At 44.8% G+C, this 14,858-nt stretch overlaps 1 protein-coding gene across 15 annotated transcripts in view; it reads right to left on the bottom strand.

Moving 5' to 3' along the window:
- LOC139789463 (protein unc-13 homolog B) overlaps positions 1 to 14,858 on the bottom strand; it is a 213,666-nt gene that overhangs the window by 175,897 nt on the left and 22,911 nt on the right. For all 15 annotated transcript variants that reach the window (XM_071730242.1, XM_071730244.1, XM_071730245.1 and 12 more), the window contains exons 2-5: positions 9,251 to 9,280; positions 5,973 to 6,072; positions 1,103 to 1,220; positions 132 to 255 (exon numbers count right to left, since the gene is read on the bottom strand). In XM_071730242.1, coding sequence (XP_071586343.1) covers positions 132 to 255; positions 1,103 to 1,220; positions 5,973 to 6,072; positions 9,251 to 9,280 — 372 coding nt within the window. The remainder of the gene's footprint in view (positions 1 to 131; positions 256 to 1,102; positions 1,221 to 5,972; positions 6,073 to 9,250; positions 9,281 to 14,858) is intronic.

The raw sequence follows: 14,858 nt of genomic DNA, 5'->3' as shown, positions 1-14,858 counted from the left end.
ATTTAATCAGCATTTAATTATTTTGGCCAAACTGAACAAGCACAATTTGAATATAAAACTCAAGTTGCTCCAAAACACTTTCTCTCCACTAACAGCAATTGTTACAGAGATTGTTACAGAAATGCACTCACCAAAAGGTAATTCAAATCTTGTGTCCAGTAAAATTTTATGGGGGGTCGGGTTTTTGGTTCCACAGATTTCATCATGTTTCATTACAACTTCTGCCTCCAGCGTTGACCACTCCCCAGGACCTTCCTGTGAATCAAAAGCAACAAGTGAAGCTTCAGGTCTGGCAGGTTCTTGCACAGTGACTCTCACATTTGCTAAGGTAAAAGTCTCCAGGAAGAGCCTTTGAGTATTATGAAGACCTGATACCTGATTTTAGCATCAAATTACATGCATTTTCTTCCAAATCTCATAGGCCTTCACCAAGGCAAGCAGCAAACACCTCCTAGCAGATCCTTCTCAGTGGAACTGAAAAGGTAATTTCTCAAAGGCAGACAGCAAGAAGTTTTGAGATAGTCAGAGGAACTGAGCACCAGCTGCAGACATTGGTACATTCCATTTTCTACTTTTTTCAATTCATATGAGCACTACCAGTTGCCTCGCAACACTGCAACCAAAAACTTAGCAAGATGGTGTACATATGCTCTGGGCCTACCATGACGTTCAGGTTGTCTGATATCAGAAAACCCTCTGACTTTACCAGAAATTTATAAAATGTGACCATCAGACTAAGGAGTTAGTCCGTTAGACTTCAGATAATTGCCAATTATATACATTCCTTAATAGATTAAGCCGTGTTCTCTGAGTCCACATGAATAGAATAACACCAGAGATATCTACTTAAGCTCAGTTTTGGCACCGCTGTTGGCAGTATCCCCTAAAAAACCCAAAACATACCAAAACAAACAAACAAAAAACACCAAAACCACAATACCCCAATGCAATGCCAACAGCCCTCTTCCTCCACCCAGTCTGCTTGGTTTTGCAAGTGGAAGTTTTGCTGAGTACTACGGTCCTGAGCTGCACCAGGCCACATTTGTAACACATTAACTATCAACATCCGAGTTGTCAAAATAAAGTTTTATGTCAGTTTAACCTCATCAGATTGGTGAATGGCCTTCAGAGCAATCCAGACGGTCCCAACCAGGGTGTCCCAGATCAGTCCTTTGTTCCACACTTCAACAATTAGGCCCAGATCCAGACGACTGATCTCACTGTACGAGAAAAGGCAACACGTGAGGAAGAACACAATCTAATTCTGCTTTAGGCTCTTTATTATTTCTACAAGGTTCAAGACAAACCTTACAACCAACAGAAAGGCACATTAACAACTTTTCTAATTCCAAGTGCTTCTGTTCTTCTTTACAGACATAGGAAGTGAGGTCCAGTGTCCAGTACCAGGAGTGTCACCCACTACCTAGTGGGTGACTGGGTCTACATAGTTCAAAACCAAGCCATTGCACAGATTACTATGAGTTTACTGCCAGCATCCTGAAACTGAGTTTCCAGCTGACTCTCTTTGGATATGGCTACACAATATGGCCAAGCTAACAGCTATCCACCTGCACCATCACTGCTCTGCCCTTCCACTGCTTGACTCTTGGGAGATGGTATTAGTGACTGCACAAGCATGCAATAACAACAAAAGTTATTGATTTTCTGTTGCCTAGGTTAGTAAGAGGCTAGAAAGGGAAGAAAGAAATATTCTATTTTCAGGCATATGGTAAACACACACACTGTGCTTCAGCATAGGTGGACAGAGCAAAAGACACCCAGCAGGCTTTTGTACAGAACTCCACAGGATGGGTCACTAGATAACAATTAAAAAAAAAAGATTTTCAGTGCAGTGGGTTTCACTGCCTTTGTGTCTCCCTTTCTCCATCTTCTGGTCAGATGCAGAATATCCTCAAGGAACAAAAGAACTGAGGCTGGAATTTGATGTCCCTCCTCTCTTTCAACCCGCACACAAATTTTAAATGAAAGACATTTCTAACAACTTCAAAACCAGATTAATCACCATGTTCTAAAGAGCAGGTAGCATTTTCATTTTGAGAGGTTCTTACTGCAAATATGCAGTTACTTCAAAGCAGTTTCAAAATTAGAAAATGTGTCCAAAGAAATTTAAGTGCAAAAACTTAAAACTTTTGTGTCCAAAAACATTTCCAGAGGCCACATTCTGAAGTGCTATGTCTCACAAGGAGTTTGGAATTAAACAACACAGGTAGAAAGCATTTTCTTGATTGCAGTCTATTCTTTTACTATGCCTCCTAAAAGAAGTAAACACAAACAGTAAAAGCATCCTTCCCTCACGGAGAAAACTCCACTGTGTTCAAAAGCATCCCAACTTCAGGAAGAAAAAGAGCAAACCAGCGAATAGTAGTAGTGAGATATTAGTGTTGTAATTCCTGGGACAACTTAATGCACACAGGATTATGCAAAACGTGTTCCCTGTCACACCTAACACTTTTGTTACAAAAGGAACCTCAGAACTGTGCCCGTTGCTCGGGTAAAGCTGCGAAGGTAATAGCGAGGTAGTTCAGCTAATTTTCTGCTTTGATATCCCCTAGCAACTAATTACTGAGCAACACAGTGACCCTTACAGCATACTAGCTAAATTCCCAGCTGATACAGGGAACTCTTCCAGGAGTGGTTTGAGAGGAAGGAGGAGGAGGAGCAGTCGTGAGAGCCGCCATCCAACACAAACAAATGCCCATTGTCAAATCACTGGTGAGCAGTCTCCTCTGTAGCTGGCCATGCTTAAAACTAGTTCCTGCTCACAAGCTAAACACAAATCACAGGAAGAATGAGTTAGTAGTTCAGGTATGGGCATGTGATTTGGCAGACAGACACAATTCCCTGTCCCAACCTTACTCCAGTCCTGCATGGTTTACGTCAGTGATAGACACGGCCTCTACCTGACCAGGAACTACAGAGCTCAGAAGATGGAAGCATTCTGAAGCACACAGGTTTCACAGGAGATGCTGGGTGATGGGCTCAGACCCTCCACACAGAAGCACACTCCTCATGGGCTGCTCCAAAAAGACAAAACAAGGGAGATGGGAGAACAGCTACACTGGTAACACTGTGCTGACCCAGGTGAACTTCTCAGCAAGGGATAAAACCTTCCCACTTTTGGCAGAGAACCAGCTGCTCATGGACAGGAAACACACTCAGAAAAATCCTGTGTGGTTCTCTTGCTATGGTTACTATGCAAACACCTCAGACCCAGTCAAAACCAGCAGCGCTGGCTCTGACTCTGCAAGATAAGCACAACATCATTTCCCACAACAGCAATGTCTGTGTTAAGCTCAGAGAAAAGAACTTGGAAGAATGGGATTTAGTAAATTTAGTTCACTTTATCTAACAAAAGTATAGAAACAGAAGCAGAGGTAATGTATCAGTGAGTCACTCATCCACTGCCTAGAAAACCACCATTCTAAAAGACAATTGGAAACCCCTGACTGTATGTCAGGACTGTAAGTACCAGAGCAAGTCAGAGGTGCCAACTGCATCAGAAAACCCGGGAGAGCTGGAACTGATTCTGTTGCTCATGGTAGGGAATTGCAGCCCCTCAACCTGCAGCAGGGTAGCTGGAAAACACAATCATGGGCACCAGGCCAACAGCAGAAAACATCAACACTAAAGAAGAGCTCACAGGTCCTGCCAGGAGCCAGCTCTGCCTTGGGCCTCGCATGGGGTCAGAGTCTCCTTTGGGCACCTGTCTGCTCCAGCATGGAGTCCTACATGGCCCACAGGTGCATGGCCTGCTCACCATCATGTTCACCACAGGATGCAGGTGAAGAAGACACAAGGTGATCTGTAGAAGGTCACCTCCCCCTTTTTCACTGACCTTGGCCTCTGCAGAGCTGTCTCTCTCTCATATTCTCCCTCCTCTCTCTGGCTGCAGTTGCTGTTGTGCAGCATTATTTTTCCCTTCCTGAATGCATCATCCCAGTGGTGTTACCACCATTGCTAATGGACTCAGCCTTGGCCAGCAGCTGGTCTGTCTTGGATCTGGTTAGCATGGGCTCTGTCAGATACAGGGAAGTTTCCACAGTTTCTCACAGAAGCCACCCCTACAGCCTCCCCAGTACCAACATGCAAACCCACTACAGTGTGCTCATCTCCAGCCTGGCTGCAGCAATGACCATGCCTGGCCACAGACTACATCAATCTAGACTCAGCCCAAATCCTGACTGCCCAGCTCAGTCTCACACTTGATTTGTCACTATGGGCCTGACTGGCAACTGCTGGACTGTGCCTGACCCTGATAACGGGTACAGAATCACAAGGTGCTAGGGGATAGAAGGGACCTCTGAAGATCACCTAGACTACTTCACACTGTAAGAGCAGGATCACCTAGAGAAGGTCACAGGAACACACACAGGCAGGTTTTGACAGGTTTTGAATATCTTCAGAGATGAAGATTCCACCACCTCTCTGGGCAGCCAGTTCCAGCACTCAAAGTGAAGAAATTTTTCCTTATGTTTAGGTAGAACCTCCCATGTTCCAATCTGTGACCACTGCCCCTAGTCCTGTCACTAGACACCACTGAGAACAGTCTGGTCCCATAGTCATGACAGTCTCCCTTTACATATTTATAAATACTGATGAGATTCTCCCCCAGTCTCCTCCAGGCTAAACAGAGCCACCTCTCACAGCTTTTCCTCTTTTGGTAGATGCTCCATTCTCCTAATCATCTTAGTGGTTCTGTGCTGGACTCTCCCCAATAGTTCCTTGTCCTTGGTGAACTGGGGAGCTCAGAACAGGACACAATACTCCAGATGTGGCCTCACTAGGACAGAGTAGAGGGGAAGGACAACCTCACTTAACCTGCTGACCACGCTATTCTTAATGCAACCCAGGATGCCATGGGCCTTTCTGGCAGTCAGGGCAAACTGTTGGCTCATTGTCAGTCTTTGTTCACCAGGACTCCAAGGTCCTTTTCTCCAGAGCTGCTCTCCAGCACGTCAGCCCCAAGCCTTTACTGATAGATGGCACTGTTCTTCCCCAGATGCAGTACCCTACACTTGCCCGTGTTGAACTTTATTAGGAATTTTCCCAACCAACTCTTCAGCCTATCCAGGTCATGCTGAACAGAAGCACAGCCTTCTGGCATGTCAGCCACTGCTCCCAGTTTTGTGCCATCAGCAAACTTGCTGAGGGTGCACTCTGTCCCTTCATCCACATCGTTGATGAAGGTATTAAATAGTACTGGAGCCTGCACCAACCCCTGGGGAACACCACTAAACGTGGGCCACCAACTGGACTCCACACCACTTACCACAACTGTGAGCTCTGCTCTTCAGCCAGTTCCCATTCCACCTCACTGTCCAATGATCCCATCTACACTAAGTTTGGCTGTGGAGATGTTGTGGGACACAGTGTTGAAAGCCTGACTGAAGTCAAGGTAGAGCACATCCCTGCCAGACACAACCCCGAACCTGACTTGCTAACTTGCACTCCTAGTTTGACTTTGAGTCTGCCACATTACCATGACTTCTCTGATGACCTAACCCCTCAGCAGACACTGGCCTGATCCTTAGGCCTGCTCCATCTGCACTGCTCAGGCACTGTGAGACTGAGCCCTGGATGAAGAAGACCCTGCCCTATTACCCTTCCTAACTCTCCCTGCTTCTGTCTCCCTGGCCCCCTGAGAGCAGACAGACCTTGCTGCACTCCAGCACAGAGGTGTAAGAACAGGAACCCAGGCAACCTGACACTATTAAAGGACAGAGGCTACTCCAGTGAGGCTGTGGCACCATAAGAGACAATTGTCCAACACTCACTTCCTTCAGCACAGCTCATTGTGTACTAGAGAAAAGATCTAGGTTGTCACCAGGCTTGTGCACTTTACCACCTGAAGCTCTCCAACTTATGCAACACAACAACAGCTCCATATGAATGTCAGTGCTGTGGAAGGACTCACCCAGAAGCATCTCAGCACTGCACAACTCCATACTTACAACATAAAGTCCTGTTCCCAGCAGGGTTGGTCACCTCGCACAGCCACTGTTGTGCTCTTGACATTTTGAACTTTCAGTGTCACATAAGTATTGAATTTATCTGGGGAACAAGAGGCAAGAAGTTATCTCCTTCAGTATAGCTTTTCATCATGTGAAGATAACATTCACAGGTTTTCAGTTAATAGACTGCATCCCAAAGAGACCCAAAACAAAAAGCCCATTTGGGAAGACACCACTGGGTTAAGCAGCCAAATCCTCATGATGTTTTTTTACCTTAATCAAATTTTCAATCTTCTTTTTTTTTTTTTTTTTTTTTTTTTTTTCCCAGAAATTCATGCAGAAAGAAGCAACAATAGTTGCTTAGGCAACTAAGCACTTCCAATAAGTCAGGGACAACAGAAGTGTAAAATCCTGAAGAACAGACATTTTGTGTGTAAGACACAGATAACTGAAATGCAGGTGAGAGGAAGAAGAGGCAGTCTGAGGGAACAGGGCCCACAATCCAGACCAGGCAGAAAAACTTGCAAAACATACAAGCAAGAAGCAATTGGGTTGACCATGTCTCTTCCTTCTGACCCAACTGTCCTCCTAGTTCCAACCCGGTTTTCCACCCATAAGTGGAATAAAAAACTGGACCCATCAGGGACAGAAAAGCTAAAAATTATCTGTATTGCTTAAACCTAAAAGAACCACACAACACTCAAATTTAGTAAGACAGACTTCATTAAGATGTTTTGCTTTCTATTTGAATTTGAAGAAAAAGCCTGGAACAACCTTTTTCCTAGTTGCTGCTCTCTCTTTGCTACACAAACAAAGTTCAATTACCAGCATCTGAAAATGAACAAACCCCCTTTTAAGGGATGTAAGTATCAGTTACCATACTTATACATCAGTCTCACCAAACCTGGAGCATGATGGATGCTAAACAGCTGGAAAATTGTGTACACATTTTAATACTTCATTGTTCTGCTGCATCTATTCCCAGAATAAGTTAGATCACAATACATTTTAATACTGCCAAAAATCACACATATCACTGCTGTGGGCTACTGCAGCATGTCCCAGCATCCTGCTTCAAATATCCTAACAGAAAGGGAAGAAAGGGAAACTACATGATCATAGAATTTTCAGGGTTGTAAGGGATTTTAGTTCCAACCCCTTGGCCATGGGCAGGGACACCTCCCACTAGATCAGGTTGCTCAGAGTCCTGTTCAGCCTGGCCTTAAAAACTTCCAGGGATGGGGCTTCCCCCCCTCTCTGGGAAACCTGCTCCAGTATCTCACCACCCTCATGGTGAGGAACTTCTTCCTAACATCTAATCTAAACCTACCCTCCTCTAATTGACTCCATTCAGAGTCCTATCACTACCTGACATCCCAAGAAGTCCCTCCCCAGCTTTCTTGTAGTCCCCTTCAGAAATGGAAGGGGGACTGGAAGGCTGTAGCCTGGAAGGTTACAATAAGGTCTCCTCAGAACCTTCTCTGTAGACTGAATAACCCCAACTCTCTCAGTCTGTCTTCACAGGAGAGGTGCTCCAGTCCTCTGATCATCCTCATGAGCCTTCTCTGGACTCACTCCAGCATGTCCATGTCTTTCTTGTAACAGGGGCTCCAGAACTGGACACAGTGCTCCAGGTGGGGTGTCACAAGAGCAGAGGAGGAGAATCACTTCCCTCGACCTGCTGGCCACACTTCTCTTGATGAAGCCAAGGTTGGCTTTCTGGGCTGCAAGTGTACACTGACAGCTCATGTTGAACTTCTCATCCACCAGCACTCCCAAGTCCTTTTCCTCAGGGCTGCTCTCAATCCAGTCACTGCCCAGCCTGTATCAGTGCTTGGGATTGCCTCGACCCAGATGCAGGACCTTGCACTTGGTCTTGTTGAACTTCATGAGATTGGCATGGGCCCACCTCTCCAGCCTGTCAAGGTCCCTCTGGATGCCATCCCTTCCCTTCCACCACACAGCTTGGGGTCATCAGTGAACTTGCTGAGGGTGCACTCCATGCCACCGTCCATGTTGCTGACAAAGATGTTACACAAGACTGGTCCCAGTACTGATTTTTGAGGGACTCCACTTGTCACTGGCCTCCGCTTGGACATGGACCCATTGATGGCCACTCTTTGAGTGTGGCCATCAAGCCAGTTCTTTACCCACTGAGTGGTCCATCTATCAAACCCATGTTTTACCATCTTGCAGACCAGGATGTGGTGTGGGACAGTGTTGGTGGTTTTGCTCAGGCCCAGGTAAATGACATTTGTTGCTCTTCCTTTGCCTATTTATGTTGTGATCCAGAAGCTCAGGAAGAAACTGGAGTCATTGAAAGTCAAATCTCCTCATATCTAACTACATTTGCATCCTCCAGGGATATTGGACTTGTTGGTGAAACTATACACAGTCTCCCTTCCAAGTCTGATACTCAAGACTTTCCAGCCCTGGTAATTCAGGGTTAATGCACACACAGAACTTGACCTGGCATGGAGTATGTACAAGCAGACATAGAAAGCTTTCAGCTGTAACTTGAGGATGAATAAATCAAAATAATAATGGTGAAAAAGTCATTAATACACCTGTGCAAACAGCTCAGATCTAAACGCCTGAATACATACTATTCCAGAAGCAAACTGCTTATTCTTTTGTAAACTGTGCATCAAATTTCATTCAATAAATTTATTTAACTGCTAATAAACTCCTTGCTAGCTACTGCACCCCAGTGAAATAGTTACCTAGACTGTAAATTCTGTATGTCATCACCTCTTTGTATATATTTTATTTTGCAGACACAAACCCTGGCAGAGAAGATTTCAATCCCAAGCACAGCCATTATGGACTGCTACATAATATTATGAATAAGTTCTGTGGTATCATGCAGCAACACTCATCAGGATCAAGGAGGCACTGAGTCCAGATAAGCATGCACCAGTTCTGCTCAGTGGACATTTTCAGATACCATTTTTAACAGGGATAAAAAAACAGTAATAGGAAAGAGCAGGATGGGATGGAAAGTGGTGACAATACAGGAACATCTTTCCTCAACCATCACCTGTTTGGGTCAGGTAAGCAGGCAGAGGTTTTTCACTACTATGACATCAGTTCACATCCACAAGCTCTCTAACTCAGGGTGCCTGGACTCTCAGGGTAGCTTTTGTCAGTTCTAATGAGAACACAGAGGAGCAGAGAAGAGGTAGATGAAAACTGGAGGGAGCAGCATGAGGAGGAGTGAGAGAGCAGGTATCACCATTGCTACCATTGCTGCAAACACACAGCAGAGCATGGCTTACCTGGTGGTCCTTGGAGTTTAGCTTTTTTGACTGCAAAGAGAAAAGGAAAAAAAAAAAAAAAAAAAAAAAAGAGAAAGAAAAAGAAAAAAGAAGCTGTTAGTGATTTCATCCTGCAACAGTTTATTTGAATCAAAGCAACACAGAGCATCACATTGATTGGACCATATTCACCAGTAGAGGCCTGGTAGCTGCAGATCCTCACTGATTGCAACAGTTTAGCAGAATAGGAGGCAAAATCTCTTCTGTACTCCATCTCACTTCTCTAAATCAATGCATTTAAAATATAATCATAGGTTTAACTATTATAAAGCAGTATGATATGGCTAACTCAAAGCCATTTCAAAACCAGTCCTTTGCAGACTGCACTTACTGCTGCTCATCAAGATGTTATTGCATGCTACCTCAATGACAAAGTTACAGACACTCTAGAAGAAAGACATTTATTTAAAAGCAAAGAATCTCTCAACAACTCAGACTTTCAACTACAACTTGTAAATAATCAAGCCTGAATAATAGCTCTGTAGTATGACATCTGTAAATCAAATAAACCAGCTATTAACAAGCAGCAGTCTGAACTCAAACATAATTTTTTCAAGTTTTCCTCATTTAATTTAATTCAAGGACAAGATTTATCAAAAATAATGGTTAGACCATGAGACAGCACTGGCTCTTGTCTCACCAGATGAAGTAGATCCATGTCTACATAGGGGAGATTCTATTTACATTTCTCTTTTACATATCCTCACTGGTATTGCTAAGTATAAGCACTAAGAGAAGACATCTTTAGGCTCCAGCTAGTTTCCCCAGTAGAAAATTAACACTAAGAAGAAAACACATTTAAACTAGGCAGCAAGATACACCTGAAAATAAAAAGATGTTAAAACTGGCTTAATGAAGTTTTCTCCTGAAAACAGAGCACTCAGGACTTACTAAAGGCTCCCTGAGTCTAACTTATGAGGTAAATGTTCTAGAAAAGAACACTAAAAATAAAAATAACAGCCCTTATATGTTGATATGCACGGAGCTGCAATGGAGAGTGATGCTGGAGAACAACCTTGCTGTTTGAAAAATTCACCTTTTCTAGCATTTACAGTCTAGGCAGATGTCTGAATGAAGGATGTGCTGTACCAGGTACAGGATGAGCCTGAGACATCTCAAACATAAGTTAGAAGAGCTGTAGCTTTTACCTAGTGTACCAAGTCCCAAGAGCTTTTAGGTCCAAAATGAAAAACATTCTTTTTCTCCCAGGTATGGAGCCTGAAGTACCCCTGATGCTAAGCCTAATGCAAGAAAAACACACAATGGTGGCAGCCAGTGCTGCTGCTGACTGAAGATGCAGATTCCATTTCAATCTCCAAATCAATCAATTTGTTCAAGCACTGAGAAACAGGCACAGCAAACCACCCATTTTCTACGTTCATCTGAATACCTCACAAATGCAGGAATTATATGAAATACTGCCCTGGACTGGGCAGACACCAGCCCACCAGATCCCTCCCCCCCTGCCTTTGGAAGAGAAAGGAGACAAAGAAAGAAGTGCACGTGCTTGAGGGAAGGAAAAACAGGACTAAGAAAGCAGAGGATGGCACAGTAAGATGCAGCTGATTTTTCTTCCTGTTCGTAACTCACTCTACTGCTGTTAGCAGGGAGGCAGAGGCAGCTCTAGTGTGGAAATTATTTGTCAAAAAAAGCAGAGTGTGCCAGTGGCTCCAAGACACAGAGATCATACACTGCCTCTGCAGCAAATGATATGTAAACTAAGAGACAGATGCTGTCTGTACATTGTGGTCTCAGCCTCTAAATATTGAGAGGTTCATTTAATTAAAGGCAGCTATAACCCTGCAGAAAACAGAGGCCATGTGAGGCTGCAAGCCCTGGGACAGTTCTTGCTGAAGCAGCAGGGATATCCTGGGGCAGCAGCAAGGCTAAATGAAGATTACAAGCCTGCTACAGACCTAAGCAACAAAACTGGAGCCTTGTATTTTCAGTATCTACTAGGAATGAACCCCTGTGTCCCTAGACAACCCACATGTAGTAAATTACAAACTTCAGCTGCAGAAGCAGGTTTTACAAATAAGAGCTGGGTCCCAAACCTGGGAGTCTCATCTCATCAGTAATACACAGAGAGGGGAAAAAAAAAAAATGTATGCAACACGTCTTAAAAGTTCCCATGAAAAGTGGCCTAGACGTGTTCTTATGTTGTTAGGCCACGGAGAAGCACTTCCTGTGTGTGTGCAAAAATAATTGCAAGGATGCAGCTCCCACCACATCTCAGGATCAGGACTGGCTGAGAGGCTGCAGGGTACCTCACACAACAGGGTGAGTTCCCAGGAGCTGGGAAGAGCTGCTGAATGCTGCCAAACCCCATTCTGCTCGCCAGCCCAGGGAGCTCAGAGGTCGGTGCAGAACGGAACACACCATGCCAGCCCTGGAGGGCAGCAGCTTCAGAGAGGCACAGCAAGCTCAGCTCTCCCGGGGAAACCTTTGTACCCACACCTGCTTGTTCTGTCTAGTCAGAGCTCAAGGAAGGACACAAAGGAACAAACAAGTCATGAAGAAGACTGATGCATTAATAGTCAATTACTCACAGTGTTGCAACACTGTGAAAAATTCATTTCATGGATGAAAATTCATTGGTACTCCGGGGGCAAGAGGACAGGAGGCTGAAATCAAGCCACGCAAAACATATTATGAAATACATATGAAGTACATATTATGAAATAACACTTGTACCACAAAAAGAAACCATTCTCGAGAGCACTCAGCAACACCGAGTTTTAGAGCTAACCCTGCTTCTGTGTTGCCACCAAGTAGAAACCTGAAGACAAAACTCAACAAATGAGAGAGTTCCTGACTCACTCCTGCAGGAACTTCCTGGGCTCTGTGGAAGGCACATTTCTCAAACTAAGTGGAAATATTAAATCCCACTCTGTTTCAAAAGGTTTCTTCCAGCAAACCGGGTGGCAGAGCAAGTCCAGCCATTCAGGGGCAAACACTGAGGAGGCTGAACAGAACTCCTACTGCAACTGTGTATTGGAAGGACAGAGGGACTGCATGGAAAGGATGCAAAATCAGGAAGGGAGACCTAGAGCTTTGCCCTGCCCTGTGCAAGTGCTGATACAGATGCAGACAGACAGAGCTGATCTCGCTGTGCAAGCAAAGATTCATTTATTCACTAAAAAAAGACTTGAGCATATCAAAAACACAGCTATTGCACCTCAGTCTGATGAGCTATTTATTAGAAATCCCGAGAGCTGGGCTGAAACAAAAAGCCACAACAGGATTCCAGATGTTCTACAGCTGCCAGTTATGAAAGGATGGGGAATGGGGCAGGCTCTGAGAGGCTCAGAAAAGAACACAAAAGCAGAGATTGAAAAAAAATAAAAAATAAAAAAAATACAGAATCATTGTGGGAGGATGGAAAAGCAACAGCAGAACATACATCAGAATATTCTTAAACTCAGTTTTATAGAGAAACACTTGCTATTCACTTATTTTTCAGTAAACATGGAAGACAAACTTTTTCTGACTAGGAAACCAGTCAGAGAACTGAAATCAAGCACACCAAATTACTGTGAGGTTCAGGCATCACATTGCTCATGCCTCCTTATCAGGAACACAGTTGTGCTCAGTTAAAGGGAAGTTGGATGTTCTGAACATTTGCAGATTTGGGATCACCTTAAACATTTGCTTGCAAATGAGAGGGATGCAGACACAGGGAGTGCCTGAGCAGATGGCCAAAAGATTACATCCTAACTAAATCCAGCACATGACTTAGGAGCTGGTCACAGCCCACACTACAACAAAATCTATGTCCTTACAGATGAAGTGCCACGGAGAGGCTGCGGGAGAAATTAGAAGAATGAAAGGATGCAGTTTAATTACTGCTTCTAAAAAGAAATGCAAGGCTGAAAACAGAAGATTCAAGATGGATTTTCAGTGACAAATAGCTTCCTCTCCCCTGTGAAACACAGATGTGGTGGTGCTGTGTTTTCTAGAGCACTCCAACTTCTACAGTAGCTGTCCCCAGCTGAACAGCAGAATCAGTGCATACTTCCACTTGACTCTGGGCTTACTTCACCTCTCCCAGGTGCTGAGACATCAGTGCACCACGACACACAGCACCAGGTGCAAAGGCAACAGAAATAAGAGACCTCAGTTCATGCTACCCTCAACACACCAAATTCACAGCCCGTGCACCCTGCAGCACATGTGCAGGAGGAAGGGGTCCCATTTGGGATGAAGCACTGGGTAAGCAGTGCTCTGGCCCTTCAGGTCCCTTATTTTTCCTGTAACTGAGCCTTTGGTAATAACTGTGCTGTCTGAACCCCACACCAACACCTCTAGCACATGTACTGAGAAACTCAGCACTTCCTACTCACATTTTGGAAGCTATGTATAAATCCATGAGAGGCTGGCACACTGGACAAGCACTGTTCAGTTCCTGGGAATCCCACCCTGACCTTTCCCTACCCTGGAAAACAAAATATTTTACACGCACATCCACACCTCTCATCTGAGGGCAAGGAACTCTTGTCTTTAAGGGTTGGACCAGATGATCCTTGAGGTCCCTTCCAACCTAACATTCTATGATTCCCCCCACTTGAGCCCAAAGGGTACTCCAGGCTGGGCAAAGCAGAGGGACCTCACCCCTGATTTTAACTCAGTTTCTGTTTTGTTTCACATGATGCCTGGAGGAGCCCAGCAGCAACAGTGGAACACTGTTAGAAGCAATGCCATATGCCACAGCAGAACATCAGTATGGACTGTGCTTTGAAACCCTTCTCATCCCTTCGTAACTCTAAGGAAGAAAAAAAAAAAAAAAAAAAAAAAAAGGAAAAAAAGGACAAAAGGATAAAAGGGGGGAAAAGGATAAAAGGGGGGAAAAGAAAAAAAGGGGGGAAAAGAAAAAAAGGGGGGAAAAGAAAAAAAGGGGGGAAAAGAAAAAAAAGGGGGAAGAGGGGAAAAAGGGGAAAAAGGGGAAAAAGGGGAAAAAGGGGAAAAAGGGGAAAAAGGGGAAAAAGGGGAAAAAGGGGAAAAAGGGGAAAAAGGGGAAAAGGGGGAAAAGGGGGAAAAGGGGGAAAAGGGGGAAAAGGGGGAAAAGGGGGAAAAGGGGGAAAAGGGGGAAAAGGGGGAAAAGGGGGAAAAGGGGGAAAAGGGGGAAAAGGGGGAAAAGGGGAAAAAGGGGGAAAGGGGGAAAGGGGGAAAGGGGGAAAGGGGGAAAGGGGGAAAGGGGGAAAGGGGGAAAAGGGGAAAAGGGGGAAAAGGGGAAAAGGGGAAAAGGGGGAAAAGGGGGAAAAGGGGGAAAAGGGGGAAAAGGGGGAAAAGGGGGAAAAGGGGGAAAAGGGGAAAAGGGGAAAAGGGGAAAAGGGGAAAAGGGGAAAAGGGAAAAGGGGAAAAGGGGAAAAGGGGAAAAGGGGGAAAAGGGGGAAAAGGGGGAAAAGGGGGAAAAGGGGGAAAAGGGGGAAAAGGGGGAAAAGGGGGAAAAGGGGAAAAAGGGGAAAAAGGGGAAAAAGGGGAAAAAGGGGAAAAAGGGGAAAAAGGGGAAAAAGGGGAAAAAGGGGAAAAAGGGGAAAAAGGGGAAAAAGGGGAAAAAGGGGAAAAAGGG

This window comes from Heliangelus exortis, chromosome Z (genome assembly GCF_036169615.1).
Source record: "Heliangelus exortis chromosome Z, bHelExo1.hap1, whole genome shotgun sequence".
NCBI classification, from domain to species: Eukaryota; Metazoa; Chordata; class Aves; order Apodiformes; family Trochilidae; genus Heliangelus; species Heliangelus exortis.
Note: the sequence above shows the minus strand (reverse complement) of the source record. Positions and strands in the feature narration are given on the sequence as shown.